Source organism: Acomys russatus, chromosome 25 (genome assembly GCF_903995435.1).
Source record: "Acomys russatus chromosome 25, mAcoRus1.1, whole genome shotgun sequence".
Taxonomy (NCBI): Eukaryota; Metazoa; Chordata; class Mammalia; order Rodentia; family Muridae; genus Acomys; species Acomys russatus.
Genome location: NC_067161.1, coordinates 48,235,057 through 48,251,627, shown reverse-complemented (window position 1 = coordinate 48,251,627; position 16,571 = coordinate 48,235,057). Strand labels below are relative to the sequence as shown.

General features: G+C 49.2%; 1 protein-coding gene across 1 annotated transcript; it reads right to left on the bottom strand.

Annotated features, from left to right (window-relative positions):
* Positions 1-216: 216 nt before the first annotated feature.
* On the bottom strand, positions 217-8,977 carry Rcvrn (recoverin). The gene is made up of 3 exons (XM_051167635.1): positions 8,359-8,977; positions 3,970-4,081; positions 217-1,235 (listed from the first exon to the last, which is right to left on the bottom strand). Exons 1-3 carry the CDS (start codon positions 8,737-8,739, stop codon positions 1,123-1,125), a joined length of 606 nt encoding a protein of 201 aa, XP_051023592.1. The 5' UTR covers positions 8,740-8,977; the 3' UTR covers positions 217-1,122.
* Positions 8,978-16,571: the final 7,594 nt, after the last annotated feature.

Sequence of the window (16,571 nt, the reverse complement as noted above, 5' to 3'; positions counted from 1 at the left end):
GTGGCAAGGCTGCAGAGGCCCGTTCAGGATCACAGTTCTGTAGAAGCAGAGGTGCCCCTTTCTGCTTCTATGGCTGTGTCAGTCACCCTGTCTGAAGAGACTCTGGCCAGCTTGAGCGTGGCAAGCGTGGCTCTAGCAGGCCTTGCCCTTCTCCCCCATTCCCTCTGTCTTGCTGAAAACCTCTATCTCCTGCCCTCCGTCTCTCTGGGACAAGTACATCTCCTTTGTGCCGAGAGCCTGGTCTTGGGGATCCTAAGCTGATACTTTTCCTTTCACCGAGAGACAGAAGCTTTCTGCCTTCCACCCACCTCCTGCTCCAGTCGGCTGTGAGTGGGCCTGAGTGCATCACTTCGTTTGGAAATATCTTCCTTGACCGTTCCTGACAAGCCAGCCCCTCTTGTGTTACGTATTCCCTTAGTGCTGTGCACGTCACCATGGTAACCTTAGTCCTGGCATCAAGCTCCATCAGCCTGGTGGAGAGGCTCATGCTTGTAATGCTAGCTCCGGGAAGGTTTAAGCAGGTAGATTGTCCTGAGTTTGAGATCAGCTTTGGCTCCGGTGTGAGACTTTGTCTCCAAAAACCAAACCAAAAGAAACATGAACCACCATGTGCCCCCTGGGCCTTTAGCTCCCAGGAAAGCATGAATGGGGTCACGTGTATCCTCTTCAGCACCCTAGCCAGCCTAGAGCTGCAATCGCGGCAGACCCTGGAGCATCAGGGAGCACCTCTTCTTTGGGGTTGAGAATGACCAGCCAGCTGTGGCCCAGTCCTTTTGCATTTATTGGAACCTGCTTACCCAGCAATCCCCAAAGGAGCTTAAGCAGGGCTGACATTTGGGACTCCTATGACCTAAGCCTGGGATTATCACAGGGCTACCTGGGCAGGGACAGGTAGGGTGTGAAGGGACAGACAGACGCAGTGGACGAAAGGGAGCAGGGACTGGGTCCTGCTAAGACCTTCAGTTGGCAGGGAGAGGTTGTGTTTCTCTACCTCTCCAGACTCAGGGTGTGTGTGTGTGTTTGTGTGTGTGTGTGTGTGTGTGTGTGTGTGTGTGTGTGCTTGCGCTGCGGGTGTTTATGTGGGTGTGGGGGCCGTGAGGGAGAGCTGAGCGGTTCCCATCACTATTTCTTTTCTTTTATCTTCTCCTTCACTTTTTGAGGTTCAAACTGGATCAGTCGCAGAATTTCCTTATTGGCCAGGGTCCCCTCGATGAATTCCTCCTCCGTGAGTTTATCTGTGTAGTGGAGGAGAAGCATCAGTCAGGAATGGCTATCTCAAGCTGCAAAGGGTGATACCCAACCTCCATACCCAGGAAAACTGTGTGCAAGTACTGGGTACTCAGTACTCCTAGGGACCCATGCTATTCTCCCAGATACTATGCCTTTCCTCAAGACCTCAACCCCCCTCAAATCATATCAAGACAGCCAAAGACTGGCATTGTAGATGTCTGCCAGGACCCACGCGTATACTCCACGCCTCCTGCTTGGACAGCACTCTTGCCTTCCTTGTCATTACACACTGAAAGCATCGATGATTACAAATACTTGTTTTTGTATGCTTTAGAAATTACAGATACCTCCCTAGCCTGAGGTTCTGGGGGGCAGGCTCACAGTCTCATTGCAGAAGTAGGAACTGTCCCCAAGGGAATGAGGGGTGAGAGGTCAGGGGACAGTGGTAAGCCTGGCTTGCAGGAAAGTCTCTGTGTTCATAGCACCCAGGTAACCTGGTGACACCAGGTGGCATATCCTCCTCTGCCTGCAGTTCCTCATCTCTCAGTCTGTTCTACCTCATTTGGGGTGAGGATGGAAGGAGAGAGCCTCTGCCTCCAGCAAGCCAGGTGTGTGTGTGTGTGTGTGTGTGTGTGTGTGTGTGTGTGTGTGTGTGTGCATGCATATTCAGTCCAGCCAAATGCATGCCACTGTAGCCTTCCTCTGTATCCTTCATGCTGCTGTTCTTGGGGTTACAAACATCGCAGAGAGTGGAGTATAGACAGTGAGACAAAGTGGGTCTGTGGGAAGACATTTCTATGTAGAAAGAAGTCTAAGATGAGATGCACCCTTTTTGTTCATGGTCAGTCTCATGATCCTCAGCACACAGTACCCCAGAGTTGATTTGATTTCCATTGGCTTATATTCATGGCCTTTGGACCTCCCTAGTGCTTCTGTGCCTAAGCCTGGGTGGTGAAATTTGGATTTCAAGGTTCTAACTGTCTCACCAGCCTCACTCCAAGCTTAAAAGTCCCAGCACCAGAGCCTGCTGCCATGACGGTGCTGTCTTCAGATGAACCATAGACACATGCCAGCACACATGCATGGACGGCCTAGCAGGAGTAACAGCCAGCCTTCTGATACCTCCCTCCACTGTGGAACAGTTTTCAGATTAGCAAAAAGTAGCAGAGGGACCCTGACACACGGCTGGGCACAGAGGGAATGGAGGAGTTCAAAAGTGAAGTCCCACAGGAAGCCGTCGTACACAGCCAGAACCCATGCAAGCAAAGTGTTCAGGGGACAAGTGCCAATAGGGCTGGATGTAGGGCGGGACAAGGTGGCGCTTAGGCATAACACTGAAGGACGTATTCACTTTCAAGGGGATGTAGGGACACCGATGGCACTTGAGAATGAGCGCCTCTAGGAATCCTGCACTCTGAGAGCCTGCTTGCCTTGCCCTGCTGCCTGCACCAGGACCTCCTCTGATGTCATCATCTGACTGAGGAGTAGGGGCAGATCTTCTCCATCTTTGTTTTGAATCCTTCTGAGGATTTGCTTCTTTATTTAGGCCTGAGGAGAGCATACTACACAGAACACACGATGGGCTAGCACTAGCCACAAAGAACATACGATGGGCTAGCACTAGCCATTCACATGTGCCTGAGCATGCTGTATTGTATGTCCTGAGGCACTTTGGGTTTTAAACAGCTCAGGTGCTGACATTCCTTTAAAAAATAAATAAATAAAAGAAAATTATATGACATGGTACCAATAAACTCCATATTTCCACAGGGAAAAATGCAAGAACTCACCAGGGTTGTTTACCAGTTCTTGTCTCCCAGTGGGGCTATGTTCATCACCCTCAAGTTCATTATCCTAGCCCTGTGTGGCTAGGAGTCTGTAGACCCTGTCTGGCACCAAGTCAGTCTGTCTATTCTTTCTGTATCTGTGTCTCTGTGTCTGCGTCTCTCTCTCTCTCTCTCTCTCTCTCTCTCTCTCTCTCTCTCTCTCTCTCTCTCTCTCTCTTTCTCTCTCTGTGTGTGTGTGTGTGTATACTTCCGGCTGCCATGTTCTGGAATCCATCCTTTTCCAAGCCCCAGAGGCTGCTTCCAGCCAGCCATGAAGCAGAGCAGGGACACCGAGAGGCCCAGCACAGGCTGTTCTCCCAGAGAATGCCTAGCAGTGTAACTGAATCGAATCCCTTATTGGTGGAGTTTTTGGGTCACCCAAACTAATTTCCTAGTTGTTTGTGAGGTATCTGCTGGGTGAGGTACCATTTTCTCTTGTTCCTCCTGTGCAGGGAGCATTCTGGAAAGCAAGCAGCCTGAAGAAAGAAAAGGTTGCATCCCCCTAAACTTGCTATTGTGTACACATGACCAATGAGCCTGCCAAAACTGATACCCCAATACTCATGAAGCTGAGGCGGAAGGATCACTAGTTTCCTGCCACCCTGGGATACATACTGTTTTTCTTCTGTCCCACCCCCAATCTCCATGCAGTGAGTGAGTTATGTGAGGAATAGGGGTTTGCTGATACCCCCTATCAAAGGCATCACTAGTAGACATAGCCCTTCCTGGTACATCTGGTCAACCCCCACTCCTGACCTTTGAAGATAGCTTGGACAAAGTGTGGTCCAAAGGACTACGAGAAGAGTCCCCAAGTCCTGCCTGGGCCCTGTGACTCAGAAGAGGAAATCCTGCTGGGGTCTCCAGGAAACAGCAGAGGCTGTAAGATCAGAAGTAACAAGGACAAAGAATTCACCATCATCTTTCTTTCCAAAGAATGTCCAGATCTTCTCGGCCCTCTTTTCTGGGGTGTTTTCATCATCTGGAAGGTGCTTCATATCCTCAGGCTTAATCATTTTGAAGATAGCCTGTAGCAGATGGAGGGAAAGACCTCGTCACAGGGAGCAGTAAGGGCTCAGTGGTCCTCCTAAGAAATCTGTGTTTCACACCATACACAAAAATCTACCAGAGATGGGTTAAAGACTTAATTTTAATTCCTAGAGGGAGCTAAGCTTCATGACATCAGTTGTGATAATGATTTTTTGAGCTATTGGGATTATGTTAAAACTTAAGAAGCTTCTACACAGCAAAGGAGTGAGCAAAATAAGATAACCTTGGGATGGGAGAAATATTTACATGCCTTTGATAAGGATCAATTTAATAAGGGATTAGTATATAACAGATATAAAGAACACTTACAACCCAATGCTAAAACAATACATGATCCTGAGTGTGATGACGCACATGTTTAATCCCAGCACTTAGAAGGAAGGGGCAGCCTGGACTATACAGGGAAGTTCCAGGCCAGCCAGGACTATGTAGTGAGACTATATCCAAACAAACAAACAAACAAACAAAAAACCACAATGAACCAACCACACTCAAACGCAAGCAAAACTTAAACAACTGAATTAAAAACAGACAAGGGAACTGGAAAGACATTTCTTCAAAAAGACAGTAAAATTAAAAAGATAGGAATGGCCAACAGGTATGTGAAAAGGTGACTAACTTCATTAGTCACCAGGGAAGTGGAGCTCGGAACCACAGTGAGGTGCTGTCCCCTCACATCTGTGGGGAGAGCTCCTTTTGAAAATGCCTGCCTTGTCTGCACCTCTTGTCAGATGGGGCTGTGGTGAAGCTCTAGGCTGAAGACCAGGTTTGGACTTCAGCACACAGCGAGTGCTCCCATCTTAAACGCCAAGACAAGAGGTGAGTGTCAGAGTGGATGTGTAGAAAAGGAAGCCCCTTGGTCATTATTGGGTCTTCTCAAAATGGTTTCTCTTCCCTTGATGGCCAAACCGCCTGGAGGATCAGGTGCCCTCTGAGGCGATAAGGTTGCACTCCAGGTGCCTACCAGAGCCCGATACATTCTACTGAATTGGAACTTCTGAGGGCGGGGCACGGGCATCATCACCACCTTTGAAACCTTGGTAAGGGACAGTGAATGTGGAAGAAAATTTGCATTTTCATGTAAAATTTGAAATTTCTGAATAGTCAGTACAGGTTTGTTTAGGGAAAAAAAAAAAGAAAGAAAGAAATAGAAGTTCTCTGATAATCCACAGCAGTCCTGAGGTTTGAGTTTGGAGCCACTAGTACAGACCCTGCCTCCCACAGGCTTGATGGACTCCAACTCCTCCGGGTCTGTGAGGTATCTCACTGATGGCTTATGACCATGAAGACCAAAATCTATTGGACATTTGCATCACTTTTCTAAGCATTAAAAAAAAAAAAAAAAAGCTTAATTCTCAAGACAAACTTACAGAGCAGGAAGTATTGGTCCTGTTTTACAGAGAACAAACAAACTCAGAAACATCTAACTTGTTCAAAGTCACCCTCAGCATCAGAGACTCTGACACAGGCAGCTTGGTTCTAGAACCTGTATTCTTGCATTATACCTGGATTTGCTTATCTCATTTCTGAAGAGCACAGACTAGGCTGGGGGGGGGGTGAGGGGGAAGGGAGACGTGGGTAAGACTGGCAGAGGTCTGCTCAGGACACAGGAAGCCCCTCAGGTACCCCTCGGCTCGGGGAGGAATCCAGAGAAAGGCTGAGCCTTGGGCTCATGGATCCCTGCTCAAATCAAGGCCAAAGCTAGAAGGAAGTGATCCTGACCTGTGAGATCAGAGAGGTGTTCAAGGTGGCGCCTACTCATCCTTCTAATAACAAGCTTTCTAGTATTCTGCTGGCTTGGTACCTCCAGGTCCAGCTAGGCTCAGCAAGGACACTCAAGGCTGTAGGCCCTTGGGTGTTAGGCAGGCTCAGGGTGTAGGTAGATACATTGACATGAGGACCTGGGAGACTGCTGTCTCTGACCAAGGCTCCCGGCTCCCTGGAGACTCAAGGACATTACAAAAGTAATGTCTGTGAAATCAGGAAGGCCAACTGCCATAAGAAGTGCTCTTGCCCACTAGTGCTAGAGCAAGAAGGACATTAACCCTGATAGTTCAAGGCAGTGCCTTTATATAATAGACAGCACACACATCCCCCTAAGTGAACTGAAGCACAGATGACTCCCAGAATTCTTCTCTCCTGATCAACTGACACCACGTCTAGGCATGATGGCTAAACACTGGCAGTGACTGTCTGTCTGTCTGTCTGTTCTACCTCTCTTCCAACAGAGGGCTGGTTGGTGGTCTGGAGGGTTCTGGGAAAGGCCATAGAAGTTATCAAAGCCTCACCCTGGACCCAAGGAGGTCATACATATTTCCCACAGTCATATAATGATTTGATGTCAGGGCTGGTGGGAGAACTCACCAAATCTGACTTCCAGACCGATGCTCTCACAATGACCTTATGACCTGGTGACTAACAAGGCCTTGCACAGCCTCAGCTCGCCTCCCCACCTCCTCTCCCTGCCCCCTTCCTCCCCACCCCCCCCCTTTTAGAAGAGCAACAACCTAGCACTCTTTAGGTGGCTTTGAATTGGTCCCCATCCTGTGTCATCCAGGGACCTCCAAACTAACCCAGGGGAGGTTGTTCCGCAGGCTTTGCCCCACAGATGTGAGACTGCCACTTGTCGGCCTCCATTCTAGGGATGGCCTAGTCTGCCCCTAGCTACAGGCTTTGCTATTATGTTTATGGTTTGTCCTAATAAGGGAGAAGAATCCTGCAAGTAAAAACATGACTATAAATGCACCAACATTAGATAAAATATGAAGAATATTGTTCCTCCTAACAGGAATGGAATTTGAACAATATAGCAAGTGACAGGTTCAGGAGGAATCAGAAGACAGCCAAAGAGAGACCTCTAAGTAACATAATATGGGGGGAAATTGGAGTTCTCTAATGTCTTAAGTTACAGAAATGCTTGGGCAGCCTTATGACATACCATAGTATAGAATTTTAAGTGGCTCTTATAAATATTTTTAACCTGGCTATGGTGGCTCACACCTGCAACCCCAGCTCTGTGGAGACTGAGGCAAGAAGGCTGAGAACTTGAGGACAGCCTGAGCTATACCGGGGGGAATCCCGGGGGGGTGGAGGGGAGAATGCTTTTGAGGAACTTGTGATAATATAGAAAATACTCATGATGAAAGAGTAACAGGAAAATCACATGGGGGAAAAAAAAATCACTGGTTAAAATGTTAGGATTCCAGAATTGCCTTAAAGCAGACAAAACGCTGGGAAGGCTTGTAGCAATGTACTAACAGTACATAAGTTATAAACATTCTTTTATAGTATTTTGCAACTTTTTTTGCATCTGCTTATATATGAGATTTTTTTAAAAACCCATTTTGAGACACCAAAGGTACTCAGAACAAATTGTAGACAGAGGGAGAAGAGACAGCACTCCAGCTGAAAAAGTCGTCCACTGTGGTGAGAGGCTTGAGGAGCCCTGCCTAGGGGTCCACCATGCCAGGACTAGGAAAAGAAACCACTCAAGACCAGCATCTAGAATCCGTGCCCCTACTGTGGTCTCTTTCTGCTTTTTAATGGAAACGAATGTGCTTTAACTTTACTGTTGTGGGATCTGAATGTGTGTTGCTGAAAAAAAATTTAAGACTTTAATTTTTTAAAAAAGGGAAAATGTGTGAGAGAGGAAAGAAGGAAAGGAAGAGAGGAAGATAGGAGGGGGGAGGAAGGAAGGAGGAATAAGGAAGAAAGAGGGAGCCGGGCGTGGTGGCGCACGCCTTTAATCCCAGCACTCAGGAGGCAGAGGCAGGCAGATCGCTGTGAGTTCGAGGCCAGCCTGGTCTACAAAGCGAGTCCAGGACAGTCAAGGCTACACAGAGAAACCCTGTCTCAAAAAAAAAAAAAAAAAAAAAAAAAAGGAAGAAAGAGGGAGGGAAACCAGAAGGGAGGAAAAGAGCAAGGGAGAGGAAGAAAGGAAGGAAGGAAGGAAGGCAGGAAGGCAGCAAAGGACGCAGGAGGGAGGGGTAGGGGGGTGAAGTAAGGAGGAAGGAAAAGGGGGGAAATTTAAAACTATACTTATTAGGCAACGCCTGGGTTGTTCTTTGGGAAGCAGATGACACAGTAGGGAGGTACTTACCATCTATTCCTCTCATTACATCGGAGGCCCTTCCCTGCCCCCTGTCCTGGCCTCTGTCCCAGCCCGCACTCCACTGGGCTACAACAGCATCTGTGGCCGTCATCCCTTGGCCTCCTCCCCACCCCACACAGGCAGCAGGGACAGAGACACACTGACCATGACAATCTCCAACACTTCGTTCTTGCTGATGGTCCCATTGCCATCCACGTCGTAGAGCGAGAAGGCCCATTCGAGCTTCTGCGTGGGCTTGCCCGCTGTGGTCATGTGCAGAGCGATCACGTACTCCTTGAAGTCCAGCGTCCCATCGCTGTTGGCATCGAAGCTGCGGAACACGTGCTGCGCATAGGCCTTGGGGTCAGAGTCGGGGAAGAACTTGGAGTAGATGCTTTCGAACTCCTGCCGCGTGATGCGGCCGCTCGGGCACTCCTTCAAGAAGGACTGGTACCAGGCGCTCAGCTCCTCCTCCGTGAACTTGGTGTTGAGTTGAAGCTCCTCCAGGATTTCCTTGGACAGGGCCCCGCTCTTGCTGTTCCCCATGGTGAGGAAGAGTGGGTGCCGTGGGGGGCAGCAGGGATGAGTGCGGTCACCTGGCTGCCGAGGCTGTGTGCTGCTGTGGGGTGGAGACCCGGGTGCTGATGGATTATGGGGGATTTGCAGCTAGTTCCTCCCAGTCTTTGGAGGGAGGAGGGGCACAGAACCCTCCCGAGATTAAAACCTCCTCTGTGCCTGCTGAGAATAAAAGGATAGTTTGGGACCATTGAACCAAAGACCCTCTCGCACTCGATCCCTGGAAGAGCCACATTTGTCCCTGCTCATCTTCCCCATCTGACATGGGATCTTATAATGGAGTGGTTAGGGGTTTAGGGTTTCGAGCGTGTCACTTAACCTAGAGCGTGTCTTTAACCTCTCTGTGCAAGGGATGCGTTTCTATTCTTTTCCCTCAGCCACATTTGGGCCTAGAGGGCACCTTTTCAGCAAAGCCTTTCATCCACCACTATGAGGGAGGGCCCCCTCCCCCACCTCCATCGGTAAACCCCCGAACTGTCTGACAGAACGGAAGTCCCAGAAAGGGGAAAGATTGCATTCCTACCCCCATTGTCAGAATAGTGACAAAATAGCTCAAACCGCCCGGAGGAGGTGCTGAACACACTTACACGGGCGCGATCACACACACACACACACACACACACACACACACACACACACACACACACACACACCACCAGACTCACTTAAGTGTTTTCGTTTTACCTCAGTTTAAGTGCTTTGACTTTAGCACGGTACCAAAACGTGCCTCATACAACTGCAGGGGAGTCCAGCCTGAGTGTTCTGAGCAAGGGCTGTGTTATAGAGGTAAGGTTGGTTTGGGTGAACGGTGTACATTTTTGCTTCCAGTGTGTTCAACTTACGATGAGGTCATCGAGACCCGGCGCCGCTGTAAGTCAAACACTGTTGTTCCTAAGTGACAAGGGTAAAACAAAGCGCCTAGGACGAGTAAGCAGGCCAACTGAGTAAAGCAAGCAGACCAGGCAGGTAGGCGGCAAAGGGCAGAGTGGCCTGTCACACCAGCAAAGAATGCAGATGAACGTGCCATTTGAATATAGTCGAGGGAGCTGTCGTATTTACATGCATTTTCTTGTTGTTGTGCTTGTGCACAATTCATGGGTGCCCCTCCACCACCTCTTGCTATTTCCTTAGAGACTAGAACACTGTTGTGGGCACAGTAGGTTTGAGAAAGCAAAACCCATCCCCACCTTAAGATGCTTTCCTTGTACCCGACCCTCTGCACAGCACTGACCTTGCAAACCAGGATTTCTCTTTCCCACGTTCATCCTCCCAGAAACTGAATATACAATCCCATCTTTTCCTGCCTTTCTGGTTTGGGATGGGTGCAAGGAATTCTCTGCTTGTCTCAGTCAGGGCTGCTATTGCTGCGATGGAACACGATGGCCAAAAAGCTTCTTGGAGGCGAAAGGGCTTATTTCACCTTCACTCTGCACCTTTGGAGGAAGTCAGGACAGGAACTCAAGCAGGGTATGAACCTAATGCAGAGGCCATGGAGGACTGCTGCTCACTGGCTTGCTCCCTATGGCTTGCTCAGCCTGCTTTCTTATGGAACTCAGGAGGAGTTGGTACCTGCTCAGGGATGGCAGAAATATGAACTACAGTGAGCTGGACCCTTCCATATCACTCACCAAAATAAGACTATACCCTAGATGCTTGCTTACAGCCTGATCTTATGAAGACATTTTCTCAGCTGAGGCTCCTCGCTCTCTGATGATGACTCTAGCTTGTGTCAAGTTGACATGAAAGTAGCCAGTGCACTGCTTACCCTATGGGATAGAGGCTGGTGAGATGTTTATTTCAGAGGATCTTGTTTTATTTTGGGGGCCTGGATGGTTGTGAAGTAAGGGTCATCTTGGGGATGGGGCCCTCGACATGTGGGGTCTGATGCTGTCCCCGGGGTCACATTGTCAGAGCCAACTGCACTGCGCGGCATCCAGCTGTTGACCACTGCACAGTGACTTCTCCTTGCAGGAGGGTTAAAGCCCCACACCCTTTGGGATCACAGGTGAGCCTGAGTTGGAGTTGGATTTTCCTCTTCAGGGTCAGATTAATGTTGCAAGGTCTTTAAACTCTTCAAAAGAAATGCTAAAATCATATCCTAAGGAATTTTGTTTTGTGTGTGTGTGTGTGTGTGTGTGTGAGATGGGTGGCTGTGATGTACCTGTGCAGTGCCTGAGCACATATGTGTGCATATTTGAGCCTATGTATGCACATGGAGGTCAGGGGAAGAGGCCGATGCCCTGACACTAGGTCTTGCTCCTCCAGAGAGGTATTTTACTGAACCTGGAGCTAGGCTGGTGTCTAGCAAGCCCAGTGACCCTCCTGTCTCTGTCCACTCACAACACTGGGGTTACAGCCTCGTGCACAGCTGCACCTGGTTTTCTGCGTGGATTCTGATGATTTAACTTATGCTTGTACAGCAATTGTTCTTTAACTGAAGGACACCCCAAGCAATAAAAATAATTCTTAAAACATTCTTTTATTTATGGTGTGTGTGTGTGTGTGTGTGTGTGTGTGTGTGTGTGTGTGTGTGTGTAAGTTCTCTCTCCCACAGCTTAGGAGAGAACACTATTTCTTATATTTCTTAGTAAGAGTGCTGCCTTCTCCCTTGGCCTCTCACTGTCCTTGCAGCAAGCATTTGCTCCCAAGCAAATGGGCCATGCACACTGAAAAGCCACTCACCCACTCACTCCAGGCACAGCACCGTGAGCACGTGCAACTATGGAATAGCTGTGCAGCCTAACACCTCGCTGATGGAAGCCAGGCAAGCGAGGCCAGCTGCCTCCAGCCCTTGCTCTGAGTTCTTTCTGAGAGCTGGTTAGAAGTGTCTCCAGGGGAACCAGACATAGATCGCTATAAAGGCATTGGTCCTGCATGCCTGACAAAGAGTTTGGGCCACAAAACCCACACACAGGAAGAAGAGTCCGCTGTCTTCTGACTTCCACACATGCACACACTAATGACATATCTATTTTAAAGCACCTTCAGGGTGTCAGGTGTTGCTATAAGCTGCCATATGAGACAAGGCCACCGTGTCACAAGTAGGAAATAGTCACTGCAAAGACCTGTTTCCAGTCTTGGCTTATACTGCTCCTGAATCACCAAGTTGGAAACAGAACCCAGGCTTGCCAGTTCTGGACTCTGAATACTACATCCCCACCCACCCTTCCTCCCTCCCTCCCTCCTTCCCTCCTCTCCTCTCCTTTTCTATTTCACTGGCTCTCTCCACTCTACTCTCTGCTTGCTCTTTTGCTCTCAAAGAGGCTGACTGTAGAGGCCAGACTCTCCATTTCCACAGGTGAGGATCTGAGGCTGCCATGGCAACGGAAGAGCTGACAGTGGCTTTAGATGGGGTGGGGTGTCTGAGAGAGACCTTGGCTTTTCTGTCCAGGAGGAAGCAGGTGGGCTGCAGCTGGGCCCAGTCTCTCTTCTTCAGGTTGCTGTGCCCTGGTGGAGGGAATCCCAGGAAGGACCACAGGCAGCTGTGTTGACGCTGCTGAGAACGAGGGGGTCATGACCTCGAGGTTTGTTTGAAAACCTGCATAAACATCTTCTATCAGAGAGAGCAGGCATGCTCCTCAGCCAAACAAGTCTGATGGGACAATGTATAGTGAATTGATTTGTTAAGTCTGAGTTGGGCCAATAACCCTGCCCGGTGCCCCAAGGAAAGACCGATGGCTGTCACTGCAGGGGAGAAGGCCATGTGTGTCACTCCTCTTGTCCTTGCCTGGACCAAGCAGCATGTGCTCTCTGCCATCCCATCCTCAAGCAAGCCTCAGCTATTTACGGGCTCAGACCCACGCCCTCACCGCATTCCTCCATGGCCCCTGCTCTGAGCAAGGGACAATAGAATGTGACCCTTGGCACCCCCTGGCCTGGAGTCATGGCTTCAAACAGTCTATATTGGCAGAGGACAAGGGGATGGAAGCGGTGTGGATTCAGCCTGAGTACAGCGCCCCCGCCCCACTGTGGAAAGAAGCTGCCTGTCCCTCCTTCTTGGACCCAGATTCTCAGTCAACTCACGACTTCACTTCCTGTCACACTCCACGTCCAAGACTTTGGCTCTCCCTCCAAAGAACAACCAAGTCCTGACTAACCTACCAAATCTGCCTGAGGTAAACACCAGCATCAATGTTGGCACTCACAGTGAAGAGGCCTGCATTCCCTCAGTGAACATCGAATGTTTACAAACAGCTAGTGCCTCCCTGTAGACCCTCCCTGCCCCATCCTGCCACCATTTCCCTGAGTGGACCCTCCCATCTTTCTCCTCTGCTCCTGCCACACAGGCCTCAAACATTTAGCATGGCTTCCTCTTGGTCTAGACTGGGGAAAGAGATATCAAGTTGCTGAGACTTGTCAGCACCCGCCCCCCTCCCCCCTGCCCCTGTCTGCCTGCGTCTAATCAGTTGAGACCTTTTCCCCAGGGCCAGTCCAATCTCCCTGGTATACACCCAGCCTTGCTATCCTGGTCCCTCCACACTTGATGTTCTGTGGCCACTCTCTGGGATTTTTCTATCTGGTCCTGTTATCCCGAAAACATGACGGCAGAGCTGTTGGTTCTGCTAACTGCTGTATTCCTGGTGCTCAGACACGACATACACAGTAGTTGTTGGGTAAATACGTGAATGGATGAGTGACTTAAGAGGCAACAGCAGCAACTCCAAAGGCAGACGGGAAGCAGGAAGTCAGGGGCTGGGATGCACAAGGCTGGGACCAGTAGCATTGGGTCCATCTGGGCATCCGTGTCTAAGTGTCCTTTGTCCCTTCTGCTACGTCACCAGGACTGAAACCATCACTGGTGTCTAGAGGCCAAGAGGCATGCCGAGACGGTCTGTAAGAAGAAAACTATGTGGCCTTCTAGGAAAGAGGGTCCCCGTGGGACCCATCGACTCTTTTGAGTTTATTTTATTTTATTTTATTTTATTTTATTTTTGTGGGATGAATCTAAGCATCTCAAGTGTACATTTAACTGAAGGAGGGGAAAAAAAAAGGGATGGCACTGAATTTCCTGAAAAACACTTTATAACTGTGTAGGGGCAATTATACATAGCAAACACCTTCAAAAGTTAACCTCTAATTTAAACATTTAATTCTTCAGAATTAATGCACACAAATGCTATTATGGGGTAGGGGAGGCATACAGCCTCCACTGGGATCAGGGTTTGGACAATGTTACTTACAACTTACGTTACATCCATTTTATTTACTGGTCTAGGCAGCCAGAGCATGGAAAGATATACAGCGTGGAATAAACAGATTCATCCCGGGTGAGGAATGCTGGCAGGAGACACTGCTTTTCAACATTAAAAATGTATAAAGTATTTAGCAAAAGTTACAGAAAACAGACCAAACAAGCAAGTTTATTTTGTTAGAAAATTCCACTTTCATGGGGTTTGCTGATGCGCTCAGGTTGCAAGGGGACGCCTCTGACATCTCTTTCCCCAGGGAAGGGGAAAACATACAGAGTGGGGCCCTCACCTGGGTTGGCTGGTGTCCCTTGGAATGTTTGTTGGTACCTGGGTCCAAGAACCTGTCTGTTGAGGAAGCTGCCGGGAGGGACAAGGTATGACCTTACGATGCAGGATGGACTCGAGGGCAGGCCACAGCCCGTGTCAGTTCTTCCTTCCTGCCCCAGTGTCACACTGTGGCTCTGGCCCTTCATCCTCTACCATTGCGGTCCTATTGGAAAATCTCTTCAAAACACAAAGGGCTCACATCCCTCATATCACCCAGGAAGAGTCTAAAGGCAACCCCTACTCCCCCAACCCAAGCCTGCATAGTTTAGTCCCCCGAGAGCTCCTCAGCTCTGGCCCTCACCTGAATCTAGGACTGCCCCAGTCTACTTGGAACTTCATGAGTGCTTTCTAGGATCCATTTAGCAGTACTTGACCAATACAGCTCAGAGGAGTAGGCCGCATGGGGCCCCACCCACAGCCTGGCCTGGCCCAGCCTGAGCTGGGCTTGGTCCTATCTCTGCCACTACCTAGTAGGGTGTAGGCTCAAGCTAGTCTTGGTATGCCTAGCTGGCAAGTCAAAGTCCACCACAAGGACTTGATCAGCTGGCCCTGGATCCTGGGAAACAGAAAGTACTGGTACTGATTTATAGTTTCTTTGGGGGTTCTGAGAGGAACTAAGTAACTTCCAGCTTATGACACGATTTAGTTCCATTTGGGTCTACCTAGTAAAGTGCCCATCTTGAGGATTTCTGGCCACAGCTGTGCAGATGAGTCCAGGTTACACACGGCCACGTGTATACAGGACAAATAGGGAAATGGGGGGTCGGGTGGGGAGAACACAAGAGCTGAAGGTCTCAGAGGCTTTCTAGAACAAGCACCCTCAAATGGCAGATGGCACAACAGAGTCAGGGAAGGGTCAAGCTGTACCCAAGCATCAATGTTCAATAAACGACAGACCCCTGAGGACTGAGGTGACAGTTCCCTGGGGGAAAGGCTCGTCTGGCACTGAGATATACTGTGCTGCCCCTCCCTGCTTTCTGCAATGACCCCAAAATTAGAATCAACAACAAAGGCGAATGCAGTAGGAACCTGTCAAGGGCACAGCTGGTGTCTGGGGAAGGAGCCCTGGGAACACAGGAAGCAGTGGGTAGGAAGTAGTTACACAAACAAACTGGAGTTCTGGCGCGATAATTTCTGGGGCATTAAAAAAACCCACCACATTTTAAAACTAAGGAAGTCCTGGGATCCAGCCCTATGATAGAATATTACTCAGCAGCGAAAGAGACTCTCTACTGACACATATGACGTCATGGCTGACCCAGAAGGTTGTACCAGTGTGACTCCATTTACCTGTCTTTGCAGTAAAGGGTAAAACTATAGGGACAGAACATTGAACTGGGAAAGGGCAACTGAGCCGAAGGTGTGCCAGTCTTCCTTGTGGTTGACAGGATCACAGGTGTTAAGGTTCAGAGAAACACACTCCTTGAAAGGGTAATTGTTACTATATTTTAATCACACCTCAATTACCTTGAAAAGGGAGGTGGAGATATATATATATATATATTTTTTTTGTCATGGGGATGAGAGGGTCTCCAGGCTAGGCCATCAGGCAGCTGACCTGTCCCCTTCTTTGTATCTATAAAGTGCCTTTCTTAGTAACAGCAGGCCTTTAGACTCCTGTATAACTTCTCCTTGTCAAGGCTACTCACAGCTAGGAGCAAACCCCCAAACAAGCCAAGATCTTTTGACTCTTTTTGAATTGTATGGCTTGTATTTCCAGGAAGGGGCCCTTTGGCTTAGCCAAGACTCGCGCACCCATTCACTATGCTGCTAACTGGCTGGATTTCACAGAGGGGAAACACACAAACCCCTGCCACGAATTTGGATACTTTGTTTCAGCTATTAACCAACCATTGCAGAAATCCTCCTGAGGCCACGGGGTCTTGTGTGGAGGTGGAAAGGCGGCCCCCATAGCAGAGGCAGCCCCGGGGCTGGCATCCACATCCTTCAAACGGTGTGTGCACAGTGGAACTGTTCCAAAGTGCTAGAAAATAATGAAAGGAAACAAGTATCTCTTCCTGGTGGTTGCCATGACAACTACCTTCCCCCTCCCCCCTTGAACATCATTCATATTAGAGATTTTTTTTTCTTAAATCAGGGTTTTGTAGACAAAGCTTAAGTGAAGTGCATTGGCACTCCTAGGCGGGGGATGGGGGGGTGGGTGGGGGGGGTGGGGGTGGGGGCAGGGGGGCGGCAGGGAGAAAAGGCTGTGCTGCTCTCAGCCTGGACGATGGATGCTCATCCACTCTGAATAGACCCAGGCAAATCCTCTCAGAATTTATGCAC

Bases quoted from the DNA above. Each gene is read 5' to 3' on its own strand.
- Rcvrn (XM_051167635.1), bottom strand. From the start codon at position 8,739: ATGGGGAACAGCAAGAGCGGGGCCCTGTCCAAGGAAATCCTGGAGGAG. The intron at 4,082-8,358 runs GTCAGTGTGTCT...CATCTGCTACAG, and splicing joins AAGTGTTGGAGATTGTCATG to GCTATCTTCAAAATGATTAA. The intron at 1,236-3,969 runs GTGAATTCTTTG...TCCACTACACAG, and splicing joins CTTTGGAAAGAAAGATGATG to ATAAACTCACGGAGGAGGAA.